Below are 14554 nucleotides of genomic sequence, written 5' to 3' on the forward strand. Positions count from 1 at the left end.
TGCCAGAGCAGGGTCGCCCAGAGCAGGTTCCACAGGAATGTGTCCAGGTGGGTTTTGAATGTCTCCAGAGAAGGAGACTCCACCACCTCCCTGGGCAGCCTCCTCCAGGGCTCTGCCACCCTCAAAGTAAAGAAGTTCCTCCTCATCTTTAGATGGAACTTCTGTGTTTAAGTTTGTGCCCGTTACCTCTTGTCATGTCACCACTGAGAAAAGACTGGCCCCATCCTCCTGACACCCACCCTGTAAATACTGATAAGCATTGGTAAGATCAAAGGTGTCTGCCTCATGTCTTAATAGGAGATGCTACATTTGCCATTGTCACATGGCATTTGGAGTCATCGGAATGACTACCCTCAATCAAGCACTTCTCTGTGCTCTTTCAACGTTGAGAGAAGGACACCCAGTTTCCTAAAAGTAAGTATGTCTACCCAAGCATTGCTTTTATGCTGGTTGCCATAATCTCTATTTCCATGGTATCTTGACTTTCCAAGCCCTACCGGGCAGCACACTAGATCTGACTGAATACATAATTTCTGTATCCATTCCAAAGATGCTGGCAGCAGTTAAGCACTTGCTGTTTTCATGCCTAGAGATACAGGTTGGTCCCTATCAGACCCACCTCAGAAGCACCAATGTGCTTTGCAGAAAAATCTGTAGCTGCCTATATCAACCTTTACACAGCACCGCTTTTAAAAATAGATTTTGTGCCTCAAAGGCCTTTTTTGATTTAATTAACTTGGTATCTTGGTTTCTTAGTAAGATCCAGTAGGTTCCCAGTTGTTTTAAATGCTAAAATTAGCTCAGCAACCTAAATTTGCAGTCATTTTCAGTAAGAGTACGTTTTATTCTCTCTTGTAAGCTTTTGTATTTTCTGAACTGCTGGTGGAAGTTTCCATGCTCTTGATACACAGTCAGACCTCCACAAATTGCAGGCATTTTGCTTTTCTTTTGGCTTGGAGCAATTTGAAAAGCTTAAAAAAAAAAATCCACCTGTTGTGTTTGACTCTGCTGTGCTGGCTGAAAGGACCTGCCGTTGGGCGCGGACTCTGCAAGCCCTTCCCTTTCCCTTCCCTTTCGTTCAAAAGAAAAGATGTTTCCTTAAATCTCCGAGTGGCGACACGGTTCTGGGTTATTAACTGGAGTGCAATGGTGTTATACGCTACCTTAAAACAAAAAAAAAATGATGCCGCCTTGCTGCATGATGTCACCTTGACCCAATCATAACCCGCTTTCTGTGAGCATAATGTTAACTCCCCAGAGAAGCATCCACTGAGTGACAGCAGCATCCCATGCAGCCGTTGCTAAGCGACAAGCTTCGGCTTTCAGCAGGATCTAATTTTAAAGTATTTAACCCTAGATCTGTCAAGGCTCATTATTTCCAATGTGGTTGTTAATCCCTACTTGTTGGTGTCCAACTTCGCAAATACCCTGGTTCTGGTAGCATTGCTGGTTTATTTATCATCTATAGAGGCTCATAACAAGAAGCATAAGCCCCCCCCCCGGTAGATCTTGATACCAAATTTCATTTTAGTGCTGATCTAGACACAGAAAAATGGGATGCAATTAGAGGTGGAAGATAGTGCATTGTCATTCTGTGAATCTTCCTTTCTTTGCTGGTTCAGGGCTTGCACCTACTTTTAAACTGAAAGAGGGGACATTTAGATGAGATATCACGAAGAAATTCTTTCCTGTGAGGGTGGTGAGACACTGGAACAGGTTGCCCAGAGAAGCTGTGGCTGCCCCATCCCTGGAGGTGTTCAAGGCCAGGCTGGATGGGGCTTTGAGCAACCTGGTCTAGTGGGAGGTGTCCCTGCCCATGGCAGGGGGGGTTGGAACTCCATGATCTTTAAGGTCCCTTCCAACCCGAACCATTCTATGATTCCATGATTCCTCTCTAAGGAATGCTGTTTTTCAAATGAATGGATGCTTATGGATGAGTGGCTGGCAATAACAATTAAGCTTCAATTTTTACTAATATTATGTGTCCTCTTACTTCTCGCTGAATTTCATCTAGGTTAAGAAGCTTCTCTTCTTACCTAAAACCATTCCAAATAAACTGCTGTCATTTTGAAATTTAGGGTTTTTTTTTAATACTGGAAAACTTAAACTCTTTTAAATCATTACATAGAATATTTACAGAGGGCAAGGTTTTGTTTTTTTTTTTTTGTAAATACTTTCCTACATTTTATTTCTCTCTAATATGTAGAGGCCTGGAAGTCTACTCCCATAGTTTACAAAGAAACCCTGAAAATATTTCTAACCAACTGTGTCATTCCTTGATTAATTACTACATATGTCCCTGTAAGTGCGCTCAAGTTCACTGCTGGCTTCTTAAAGGTAGGTGATATTTCACTCAGATGAAATAATGCTGGTCAGTATCATAACCACACCAACAAAGAAAAAACATTGGAACGGCACAAAACCCCCATAAAATGTAATAAAATTAAAAAAAAAAAGTTTTGGCCATTCATATTTTTAAAAATATTAATATCATCCATCTCAGCCTCATAATCTCCCCTAAGACGCTTCCTCCTCTCATTGGTAGGATTCAAACCAGACATTGCTTTACTCCTCGTGTTGTTTCTCCTTCCCAGTTCATATCAATCCACAAAGACAAACTTGCCTCTGCCAAAGCACTTTTTCAAGTAGTTAGTTCGATTGTAACACTCCCCTCCTGCCTTTCCATCCTCCCGGGGCATCCCCTCCTTCCACTGTTTCAAGTTCATGTTTCCCATCGCCGGGCTGGTGATGTACAAATAACTGTTTATTGCTGTCTCCTTCCACATGGCGCATTGTGCCTTCTCCCAGTGCTCTGTCGGTGAGGAACCCTGCCCCATGTCTCCTCTGTCCCTCTTCGTTTTCCACAACACTCTTCACACACCGAAGACCTAGTTTTAACTCAGTCCAAAATCCAAATTATTGCTGGAGGTGCCACAATCCTTTTAAAAATAAAAATGCTCATGAACGGGAATAGTTCTCATTAAAATGTTTCCTAAACTACTGGTAAATCTGCCAGATCTCTCTCCTTTCTCTGCTCTTGTGTCCGTCTCTGGAGATTTGAGAACATTAAGACAAACCTATGCCGTCTTTGCTGCAGGTAACAGCTCCTGGGTTGTTGATGTTACTCGCATGGATCAGGCGGGACATCTTTCAAAGGCTTGCAGGTCTGCGTCCACAACTGGTGTATGTGAAGAGCATCCACTTCTCACTGCACAATCTTCATAAAGCTCCTTCTCAACTCAGTCTTTTATCTTTCTCTATGAAATCAGACAATTTGTCTCTTGGGATCTAATGTACATTGCTTTTATTTTTTTCTTTCTCCAGCAAACGTGCAGGCAGTGTGGACGTGTAGAATCGGAGTGCAGGCAGCCTTAGCTGGGGCAACATCTCTCAGCTACGGCCCAGCTGCAAATGTGAAGAGAAGAAAAGCAGAAAATGAGGCTGTAGAAGATGTGTAGACCTTCAACAAAACACGGCAGAGCTAGAGAAGACGTTTAATTCCACATTCAGAAAAAATAATGGAAGAAACAAACTTTTTTCAGCTGTTACTAAGTTCTGCTGTTTTATGGCACAAGTAGCAGTAAGGATTTGCTGTGAAGATACAGAAGTTTCACTGAATTTCACTGAATTTTTTTAGAGTTGGAAGGGACCATATAGATCACCTAGTCCAACTCCCCTGCTGAAGCAGGATTGCTTAGAGAATGGCAGAAGAAAGCAGAAGTTGCTGCTCTTCCACCAAGGGCTGCTATGTGTTGTACCCGAGGGGAACGTGACCTGCAAAGTCAACTCTGAGTTATCGCAGGCATCTGCCTGCTCAGTTTTTCCATCTTCTCGTTCTCAGCAATTTCTTTTTTACACAAAGGCACCACTCCCCCAGCCACGCACACACCCTATAGATGACTCAAGCTATTTATCCTATGGGCTGGGAAGGAACACAAGAGACAGAGACTTGCTTTCATCTCTTTTTAAATGCTAGGGAAGCACTGAAATTATGATAATGAAGGCTACAAATAATTAAACTGTTCTGTGAAGTGCGTATCTGTGCATGCATATACTTTTTGGGGGGGGTGTACTTGGCTTTTTTTATCAGAACAATCAGGTTCTGAAAGAGGTGAGAGAAACCATATAACAAATGGTTTGTTACAGAGTCACCATGAGAAATAACGAGCGCATATTGTGAGCACGTATCCTGCTGTTCATACTTGTCGTTGCTAAGATAACAGAAACAAAACACCAGTTTAGGGTGTTTGCAGCTCCCAAGGATGTGGTTTATGCATTGCTTGTCATAGTCTGATGACTGGAGATGGCTCCCTTCCAATCATTTTCAATTTTTTTCCGGATCTTAGAAACCCTTTTGTTGTGAATACTTGTAAGCGTGTGATGACAATGAAGTTTATTTTCCCAAAGCATAGAAAACATCCTGGACAATTCAAAATATATTTTGTTTATTTCTCTACCTGCACCTATTCACAGGATATGTGAGTACAAGTTCTGACTAATCGGACAGAGGGGAAGGCACTGTTTGAGCAGGGAAGGATAAACGAGCTTGAAAAATAGAACATATTAAAACAATCACTGTAATTCTTAAATAAATTATTTGTCTGGGGACAGCATCTAAAATTCAACACCCATTATAGTGTTTTTTTTCAACATAAGAGAAGGGCAGCCTCTGTGCCACTGTGTATCCTTTGCTCTCCATTCTCCCCCATGAAAGCCAACAAGACAAGCAAAAACACTGTGACCCTTGTATGGGATTTCTTTGCTTGGTGCAGCAATTTTTAGCTTGCATTAAGTCCTGCTGCCGTAATGTGTGTTTATATTCACACGGGTGGATTTGCAGGAGGGAGTATTTGGGGGGGGTCCTGTGGCAACCACCCCACCTCTGCTTGGCATTCCACTCACTTGACCTCTCTTGCTCTGAACTTCTGGTGACGGGATCAGTCCGTGGCAATCGCACATCGAGTCACCGACAAGGAAGCATTATGACATCACGCTGCAGCAACACGCATTGTGCGCCTCTCCGGTGCAGCGGCTGGACAACCTCGCTCCCTAGGGAGAGATGAGTATTAAGGAAACGCTTGCGAGGAAACAGCATGATAAAGGCTTTTTTTTTTTTTTTTCCACAGCTGAAAGTAGGGGAAGGAGCACTGCAGCTACAATGACAAATCCAAAGGGTGAATCTGAGAATTTCCTATGAGAAAGTTAAAAAAACCCCCAACAAACAAACAAACCCAAGCCACATAACTTTTGTTATCTGTATGTTTGGGGAACCTTGACTCAAGCTGTTCACCGAGTATCACCATGGAATGGTGATAAATTACAATATTAGATGTTCCTAACATCATAGGGAATCCAGGATACATGAAAAACCGGGTAAGAGACAGGACCACTTTAAAATACAAGAGGCTGGCCTGATGCTTAAAATACACTGAGGTAGAGTGTATTTTAATGTTCTGATGAGCCTAAAAATCCTGCAGCAGTCAGCTCTCAGCCTTAAAGCATTTAAGCAATAAAAGCACCCATCTTTTGATTCAGTCTGTCCGCTTGTCTTTTAAGGAACGGGCATTACCTCCTATGATAAATGCCCTATATAATGTACATTTGGATCTTGCCATTCCGGATTGCTGCAGGCAAACTAATTCTGTGTTCCTCCACCCCGAATGCTAGCTGCCCAGTCAAAAACACAGTTGTTGTCAGTGGGAAAGCACTTCATTCTGCTACAACTAGGCACTGTAACTCCCTCAGCTCCCTTTCCCAGCTTTCAGCTGTGAAACCTCTCTCCCAGCAGTCACAGTGCCAGATACAAGGAGAAAATTTTATCACAAAAGCATCTTCGAACACAGCACAAACCAGGAGTACTGTATTTTTCAAAGTATGTTCAAAGCATTTCAATCTAATGTTTCCAGAAAGACATATCCTAGAAAATGCAAATCTAAAAAGACAGGCTTAGAGTAAATTGTAAAGGTTTTTATTAATTTTGCAGTATAAAATTTACTGCACTGACATGAGGACATATCACGCAAGGTATGTTGCTGTTAACCCTTGTGTGCTGAGTGGCAATTGCAAACTCCATTTACTTCATTAAGAACTTGTGTAGGGAATACAAAATGGAGCGGAAGTAGTAGTCTATCATGGCTCTAATGTTAAAAAACTAGGGCTTCCTTATTTCTTATTCCAGAATTGCTATTTAAGCTCTCCTGGTCATGCAGAACAGCAGCAAGATCATTTGGATTAATAGTGACAATGTGTGTTTTGCCTTTTTCCCCTTTTAGACTTCCTAAAAATTTGCAGTCGCTGTTTTTGGCAATATGGACCAGCAACATGTCCCCCAATATTAAGACTTCCTGTGGAGATACAAACATTTACTAATCTGGCCACCATATTATATTTAGTGCTTGCCAATTCCACAGCTGTGGTAAGAAAAATAATAGCACACATCATCAAAGCCTCAAGACTAAGCAAAAGGATTAGCTTCCATTACAGGCACCTACTATCTACCCCGACTTAAGGGAAACAAAGAGAAAAGGAGTTAAGAAAACTATGATTTAGCATCTCTGGCACTACCCACTACTGAGGAAAGGCTATGAAGACACCATGCTGAAATCAAGTGGAAAAAAAATGATACCATGGAAACTGAACAAAAATAATTTGCTGTTACATCTCTATCCTAGACCAGGAAGCCCTTAACCTGCAAATCACCAGATGCTCAGCATATACTGGTGAAGTATCATCACATTTTTGCCTTATTATTCTTTTCCTTACACATCTGTTTCCAGCCATTTTCAGAAACAAAATCCTGCATTAGCTGGGTATCTGGCAGGACCAAGTACACCTATTATGGTGTCTTCAGATTCTGCTTCAAGAGTGCTGATGATACATACACATATAAATGTTTGGCAAATCTGAGGATAATGAAGAAGAAAACAGGAGATAATTAGCACAGTCTAAGCAATCTCTAGAGGATGGCTGAATGGTGGAAAAGCTGAAAGAAGGCTCTGAAACAAAGGGACCTACAGGCTGGAGGCACCAGAGACACCTCCCCCGGGAACCGCAGGGTGCAGATACTCAAAATGACCCCCAAGACTGTGGAATTCCGAGTTTCTGCCGCTTGAGAGCAAACTGATGGCACTACAGTAACACGATTTACCCATGTTCCCCTTCATTAGGATATAATGGCACTGAAGACTGAACGCAGCAGGAAGAGCCAAGCGCCAGCACTGACAAATCCCATCCCTGGTGCCCACCTGTTGTGAACCAGGAGAACATAACTGCTTTTTGTTAATTTCCTCACCTATGGGCCTGCGAAAAAATGTATTTCCTTCAGTTCCTGTGGGTATCACCTGTCTTGTGTTACACATACTGCCCTATGAAGGAGTAACACACGGTGCTCTGTGCTGTAGGCTCATTCCCTCAGAGGCACCTAGCAGGCCCCAGGCCCGACCCCCCTCCCCCGGCAGCACAGCCCCAGCTCAGGCCTGGCCCGAGGAGCAGGCCCTCAGCTAATCGCCCTCACACACCGCCCGCCCGGCCTGACCAGCCCCAGGGCTCCCCCTACCGACAGCCTTGCCTTGGGGCGGGGAGCCGTGGGACGGGCGCTGGTACTCCCCCGCCGCGGATCCGAGTCGCCATACGCCAACATGACGCGGCCCCTTCCCCCCTCCACTTCCCGGGCGGAGGTTTTTTGGGCGGGGTGGGGCCCCGTAGCCGGGTGGCCGCGCAGGGCCCGGCGGCTGTTGCTATGGCAACAGGGGTGGCTGTGAGCGCCTCCCTGCCGTCACGTGGTGCGTCACGTGGCCCGCCCCGGCCCGCCTTACCTCCCCCGCCGCCATCTTGGAAGTTGCGTCAAGATGGTGGCGCCGGCAATTTATAAGCTCCGCCCGCCCTCCCCTCGGCGCGTGTTGTGGCGTGGTGGTGTCATCACGCTGGCCGCCGCCTGAACCCGGAAGTGCGTCTTCCACTTGGTGGGCGTGCGCGCGCGGCTGGCGGCGGCGGCGGCATTAGCGCCGAGCCGGGGGTGGGGAGATGGCGGCGGCCGCGGAGCTGCAGGGGAAGTACCAGAAGCTGGCCCAGGAGTACTCCAAGGTATCAGGCGCCGGAGCCTGTCACCGCTGCTTGGCGAGCGGCGACCACCGCCCCCTCTGCCGAAGTCGCTCCCTGAGCGCGGGCTGCCGGCCGTTACCCGCCTAACGGCCGCCCCTCTCTGAGGAGAGGGGGCCTTCCCCGCTGCTTTCGCTGAGCCTGCCCTGCCCGGGGGTAGCCGGCTGCTCTGCCTCGGTGCAGCGGGGCCCTGAGCTCTCCCGCCCGGCTTGGGGCTGGTCAGGACTGAAACGCTGTTTTTTGTGGCAGTGTGAGGTGTTTGGGGCCCAAAGGTTGCCTCCTCTTGAGGGTGAGGTGAAGGTGAACTTAGGCAGGCGGAGGACATGTGAGTTTGCAGGTGTCAGGGGTTGGCTGGGCAAGCTGGTGTGAGGAGCAAGGTGGCCTTGCCAGCAAAGCATCCATTAGGTCAAATAATGGGTTCAGCCACGCCAGAGAAGTACAACCAGCAGTGCTTCCCCTTGTTTCTCCAATTCCCAGTCAGGCCTGAGGTTTATCTTCTTGGATGTGAACACTTGTTGTCTTGGTCTTGTATCTTACCCCTAGACTTTGAGTTTGCTTTGATTGGTTGATGTGGGAGATTCAGTGGTGTTGCAGGGTCTTGGAAGTGAGACCACTTGATACTTACCTTGTGTCTGTTCCCATTTTCCTGCATCTGCCCTAGGTGATTTTGCTTCCTGTTTGTGGTGCTGCTTAATGGAGTATTTGCAAAGACTTCTGCCCATAGCAGAGAATGCCTTTCCTTTCGAAGGTGCTTAAGATAGTTCTGTGAATGGTGGACTCTTGCTTAATACAGAACTCCTCATTCATGTTTCTTCACTAAAAGGAAGAGGACACCATTGGTCTTGAGTGGTATAGTTCTTCAATGGTCTTGGGAAAGAAAACCAGCACTCTGGTTTTGTGTAGCCCAGCGTTGGAATGTTTGGCATAAGGCACTTGACTGTATTTGACACCTTTCTCTAGATTAGAGAATGATGTGTCTTTAAATACTATTCTCCTTGGAGCTGCTACTAAAAAAACTGTACGGAATCTGAATTGTTCACATATATATATATTTTTTTTTTTTTTTAAGGCTTCCACAAGATCATTTTAAGAAAACTGAATTCACTTTGGGGTTTTGTAGGTCACAGAGTTCATATTTCTTGTTGCTTTCTATAGTGGCTCTGCTGTACCTTGGAGATTAAAAATGGCTCAGGATAAGGTAATTAAGGGACTTTGCTTGATTCCTGAATGAAACTTCGCAATGCGGATCTCTTGACTATAGCTTCTGAAAGTTCCAGCTACTGGATCCTCTTTCTTCTAGAAGCATGGTGTCCAAAAGCTTTCTTTGAACTTCATCTTGCAGCTTTCAGCCTGCGATGTTTCACTGGTTCTTTGTGGGAACTATTTTTTGGTTTTATCCTGCTTCTTGTGTGACAACTCCAGGGCATTGTGGGATCCCCTTTGCAGATAACTCTCCTCTTTGTGCAAATCATCACTTGTTCAATTGGCTGTTTATTGTGTGCAGGTGGAAACAGAGTAGCCCTGGGAAACTACTTGCCTGTTCACTTAATCACATTGTTGAAGCCAGGGAGAGGTGCAGACCATAGCTTGATAGACTCAAGGAGTGCCAAAGGATTGCCTTCCCTCTCAGCTCACAGGGCAGTTGAGAAGAAGGTGTGTTTTCAGAGTCTCTACTTACCCTCGAGTTGCAGCTTCTGGCTTTCTCACACAACCCTGATGGAAGTAGTAGTCAAAAGGCTCTTTCAACTTTTTACAGCCTCTGGTGGATCACACTTCAGCTTGGGTATCTCGATTCAGCACTGTTGAGCTAGTTTGTTCGGTGTTTCATCACTGCACCTGACATGTTCCTGCATTAGTAACTGTGGCAGAAAAAAGGCCTAGAAAACTATCGCACTGCTTTTTCTTGCTAGGGAAGCTGTGCTTGGAAGTCTTTCTGTGGTGCTCTTGCAAGTTTCTTCTCTTGCCTTTGTGGTGCCTGAGCAGCACAGTGGGAATACTGCAGGGCAAAAGCCTGTGCTTAGCAATGTCAACTGACTTTTGACCTTTCAAATATATTCGGTCATCAGACTGAAAAGATTAGCCATTGCTGGTTTACATTGAATCTTGCCTTTTGTTCATCTGCCAGGGGTATTCCCGAACACTATACAAACCCTTTTAATTTATATCTGCAACAGCTGGACTCAAACATGTCAAGTGAATACAAACTGCTACTGAAGAAACCAAGATTCAAGCAATTGTCAAGGAATGGGAAGATGGAACTGTTGGTATCCTCATTGCTGCAGGGTAGAGGTATTCTGTGAAGTGACTGGGAAATAGATTTCTTGAGTATCACTTTTCACTGCAGTGATTTTTAGCTTAGACTTGTGAACTATAGAAGTAAGTCTTAGAGGGCTTTTTCTTCTATGATTTTTAGGCGTTTTCCTGAAGCATTTGTCAAGCTGTTCTCTCTGGATCATCTGCTGCTACGAGTAAAAAGTATTTTTGCATTAGACTATAGTTAAGCTCTCCTTGAATTGATACAGATCTTGACTTTGTGAGCTCTGATTATGTTCCAGAACCAGTCATGAACAGTTTTAGGGAGAAGAGGTGGAAGACAGAATAGCACCAAATACAAGCAAGAACTTGATTAGTCAAGGAAGGAGTTGTACCTCTTCCATACTTGTTCACTGTTCTTCAAATTTTAACTATATTTAAGTAACTAATCTTCCAAGATATTTATTGAGTAACAACTATATTCTATTTGACCAAAGTGTTCAGATGGTAAAATAACTTCTGTTTTCTTGGCTATTCAGGCTATGAATTGGATATTCTTTCAAGTTGATACCACTGCTATCTACTTGAACAGAATACTTTTAAAAGCATGCACATCTGGGGCTCTCATAAGAGGATATGATGTTTTATGCGCTTTGTAATGAATGGCTTGTATTTTTCCTTTGTTTTGCATAGTTATTGTCTTGTCTTCTTTTTCAGCTTCGAGCTCAGAACCAAGTACTGAAAAAAGGGGTTGTAGATGAACAAGCAAACTCTGCTTCTCTGAAGGTAATCTTTAAAAACTGCTCATGTCAGATGTCTTAAGCTATGACAAAATAGGTAAATGGGAATACTTTTTACGTAAAGTGTTGTGATTAAAAGAAGGAACTTGATTTAGTAAAAGAATTTCTGTTCTGCGGCTAGTTTTCATTGTTCTCTGTAGGTGCTGACTTTGTAAAAGTGGGAGGTTGCTTCTTGATGATTAATTTATAGAATGAAGTACCTACTTGAGTGTGATTTGTGGGCAGCTCAAGGAAGTGAAATCTGTGTTTTAGTTTAAAAGCAATACTTACTGCCTCTTCAGTGTTCAAATAGTGAAGAAAGCAATTTTTTCATGTGTTCTTTTTTTTTAATGTGATACTTCTATTAAAAGCATGCGTGGAAGTTTGTTAAATTTAAACTTCTTGGTCATTCAGGAGCAAGTGAAGATGAAGGATCAGTCACTGAGGAAACTGCAACAAGAAATGGACAGCTTGACCTTTCGAAATCAGCAACTTGCCAAGCGGGTGGAGTTACTTCAAGATGAACTTGCATTAAGTGAAACTAGGGGCAAGAAGAACAAGGTGTGTGCAAAAAACATGCTTAGCAGGTGTCTGCTGATCAGTGTCTTATCCCGATTTCTAGCAGTAGTTGCTTTGTGTCAGGGGTTGAGCTGAATGTTTTTGTCAGAACTTCTTGTTAGTAAACTAACACTTGATGTTAGTGAATATACCCTCAAAATAGGTATTGATACATATAATACATGCTAAGTAGTTCTGTACTTTTCTTTCTAGTGCATCAGCTAACTGTTACTGAATTGCTGTCTCCCTTTCCAGATATTTATTAAGTGTTCAAACAGCTGGGAAAAATCTTGGACCCCTGTGATTAATCTACTGCTATGAAGAAAACTGATCACCCCTTATTTCCTATCCCCACCTCCTTGCTTTCTAATTTTAGTGTTAGTGTTTAACTCTTCAGCCTATGGTTGTAGCTTTTCTAGTCGGCTCTTATGTGAATCTTGTCAAATGCTTTGAAATCCAAACTTCCAGTTAGTATGCATTATATTATTTCAAAATGACAGAATAATTTCAGTACTGCGATCTTTCTTTGCCAAAATGCTTGCTGATTAAACCTGGTTATACCATGTTCTGTCTAAGATCAGTCATGTTTTCTGTAGGTAGCATCAGAATTCCAGGAGTGGTGTACCTGGACTTCAAATAATTCTCAAACATCCTTTGCTACCTTCCTCTTATGAGGAAACCCCTCTTAATTACTGTCATCTTTTCTTTTTGGTTAGCTCCCAAAATGCTGTAGCTATCAAGACTGACACTAAAGAAACTGTTCAACTGATTTAATAATATGATCATCTTCCTTACTTTTACCCTAAACTCACATGCATTTTTTTGCTATCCAGTTCCTTGGTAAACATAGTATAGATTTAATTAAGTTATTAATGCACCATAGTAGATTGTTCTTCAAAATGCAGTTTGACCCTTCTGTTCCTTTATTTCATGTTATGTAAATTATCACTTCCCTAAACATGTTTCCACATTTTGAAGGACTTTGGCCTGGCTTGAGCAGCTTTGCAAACCATTGCCACCCGTTTCCCATTCAGCTGTCAGAATGCACGCTCCTGTATTTTTTTTTAAGAAGTGTTTGTATTACCTTTTAAATATGTTCCCTTTAGTTTTACCTGTAGTGCCTCACTGACTATGTACATTGTATTGAACGTACCCCTACTAAGTTCCATGTCACCTTTACTTCAGAGACTTGCCATTGGAAGATCACGTAAATTGCATCTAAAACTATTTAGATTAAGATTCAGATGATCTGTGTCAGGCTGCAATCCTTTAGGCTCGCGCTGTGTGCAATATGTGTAGCTTTTGATATATTACTCAATGTAAGTAAGATATACACTCAAGTGCCTCTATTGGGAATTAGCGATGGGAAATGTTTTCGTATACTCTGGGGATACCCCAAAGCCCATCCCCAAGACTTGGAGATAACAAATGTATTTTCTTTCTAAAAGAGAAGTGCGGAATCCTCATCTCAGTTGAGTCAAGAGCAGAAAAGTGTCTTCAATGAAGATCTTCAGAAGAAGATAGAAGAGAATGAGCGACTACATATACTTGTGAGTGAAACTTTTTAGCCTTTCTTTTTAGTTCAGAAAACTGGTCACATGAACAAAGGTAGAGAAAGTAAAATGCCATCTGAGAACTAGTGGGTTTAAAAGCTTAGCTGTATGCAAACCAGTAGATTAGATCAGATAGCTTGTTTATAAAGATGTTCACTGGGCACATGAGAAAGTATTTTGACTTCAGATTCTTCAGACAGTATGTGGAATAACTCATATAATATGTGTTTTCTCATTTAGTTTTTTTAACTTTTGGTGACACTTAGCTACTCTAATAAAAAAGCCATGTAGTTGGTGCTGGGTGGAAACTTCTTTTTAGTTCACCGTTTCAGAATTGCCTTAAAGCTTAAAATACTTTCTGTAAGTTGACATAATTAAATCAGGAATTACTTTACAGAAATCTTGAGAAAAACCTTATGGCTCAAGTTTAATTTTCCAGGTGTCTGCTATTAATTGGCAACATATTTAAGGAATGGTTGGTACTACAAAACTTTAATACACAAAAAGTACTTTGTTCCTGAATCTTTTCTCTGTGAATATTGTAATAAAACTTCTATTTATCTGAGAACTAGTGCTTGTTATTAACTTGGACCAGCTAATTAAGTTGGTGTAACTCATAGGATAAGATTCCATAGTAAAATGAAGCTTTCATAGGAGCTCCGTTTTTCTTCTTTTAGTTCTTTGAAGCAGATGAGCAGCACAAACGTCTAGAAGCGGAGCTGAGAACTAGACTTGAGGTTTTGGAAACCGATGCTGCCCAGCATCAAGCTGTGGTGGACGGTTTAACAAGGAAATACACGGATACCATAGAAAAACTGCAGAATGATAAAGCCAAATTGGAAGTAAGGAGTTTCTCTTAATTGCAAGCTTGAAAAGTTTTGAAATGAAATGTCTTGCTGTGTCAGTATTTACATTGTGAGATTATCTTCTTGCATAAAGATCAAGTCTCAGACACTAGAAAGAGAAGCTAAGGACTGTAGGCTTCGAACTGAAGAATGGTAAGTGTTTTTATTTAATATAATGAAAACTTAATATAATGAAAAGATTATTTAAAGAAATAACTGCTATAAAAGATTAATTGGGTTATTTTTAGAGAATAATACCTTTAAACATAATTTTTAAAAAAACCCTAAACTTTGATAAAACTGAAAATACTGGGCAACAGCATATTAATATCAAGACTGTGCAGGTCAGACCCCTTTTTCTTTCTGCTTGCTATGTAACTAGACAAAGAAATTCCACAGATTGAACTTTCAGTAAGAGCAGTTTTGTCGCCAAGCTATTTTAAGTAGCTGTGAAGTTGATGCAAGCTTG

The 14554-nt window shown here is 42.5% G+C and overlaps 1 protein-coding gene across 1 annotated transcript in view; it reads left to right on the top strand.

Annotated features, from left to right (window-relative positions):
- Positions 1-8022: 8022 nt before the first annotated feature.
- The window catches only part of PPP1R21 (protein phosphatase 1 regulatory subunit 21), a 31511-nt gene continuing 24979 nt past the window's right edge, over positions 8023-14554 (top strand). The window contains exons 1-6 of the mRNA XM_074168330.1: positions 8023-8082; positions 11068-11136; positions 11544-11690; positions 13136-13237; positions 13918-14082; positions 14180-14238. Coding sequence (XP_074024431.1) covers positions 8023-8082; positions 11068-11136; positions 11544-11690; positions 13136-13237; positions 13918-14082; positions 14180-14238 — 602 coding nt within the window. The remainder of the gene's footprint in view (positions 8083-11067; positions 11137-11543; positions 11691-13135; positions 13238-13917; positions 14083-14179; positions 14239-14554) is intronic.

Source organism: Numenius arquata, chromosome 2, assembly GCF_964106895.1.
Source record: "Numenius arquata chromosome 2, bNumArq3.hap1.1, whole genome shotgun sequence".
Classification (NCBI taxonomy): domain Eukaryota; kingdom Metazoa; phylum Chordata; class Aves; order Charadriiformes; family Scolopacidae; genus Numenius; species Numenius arquata.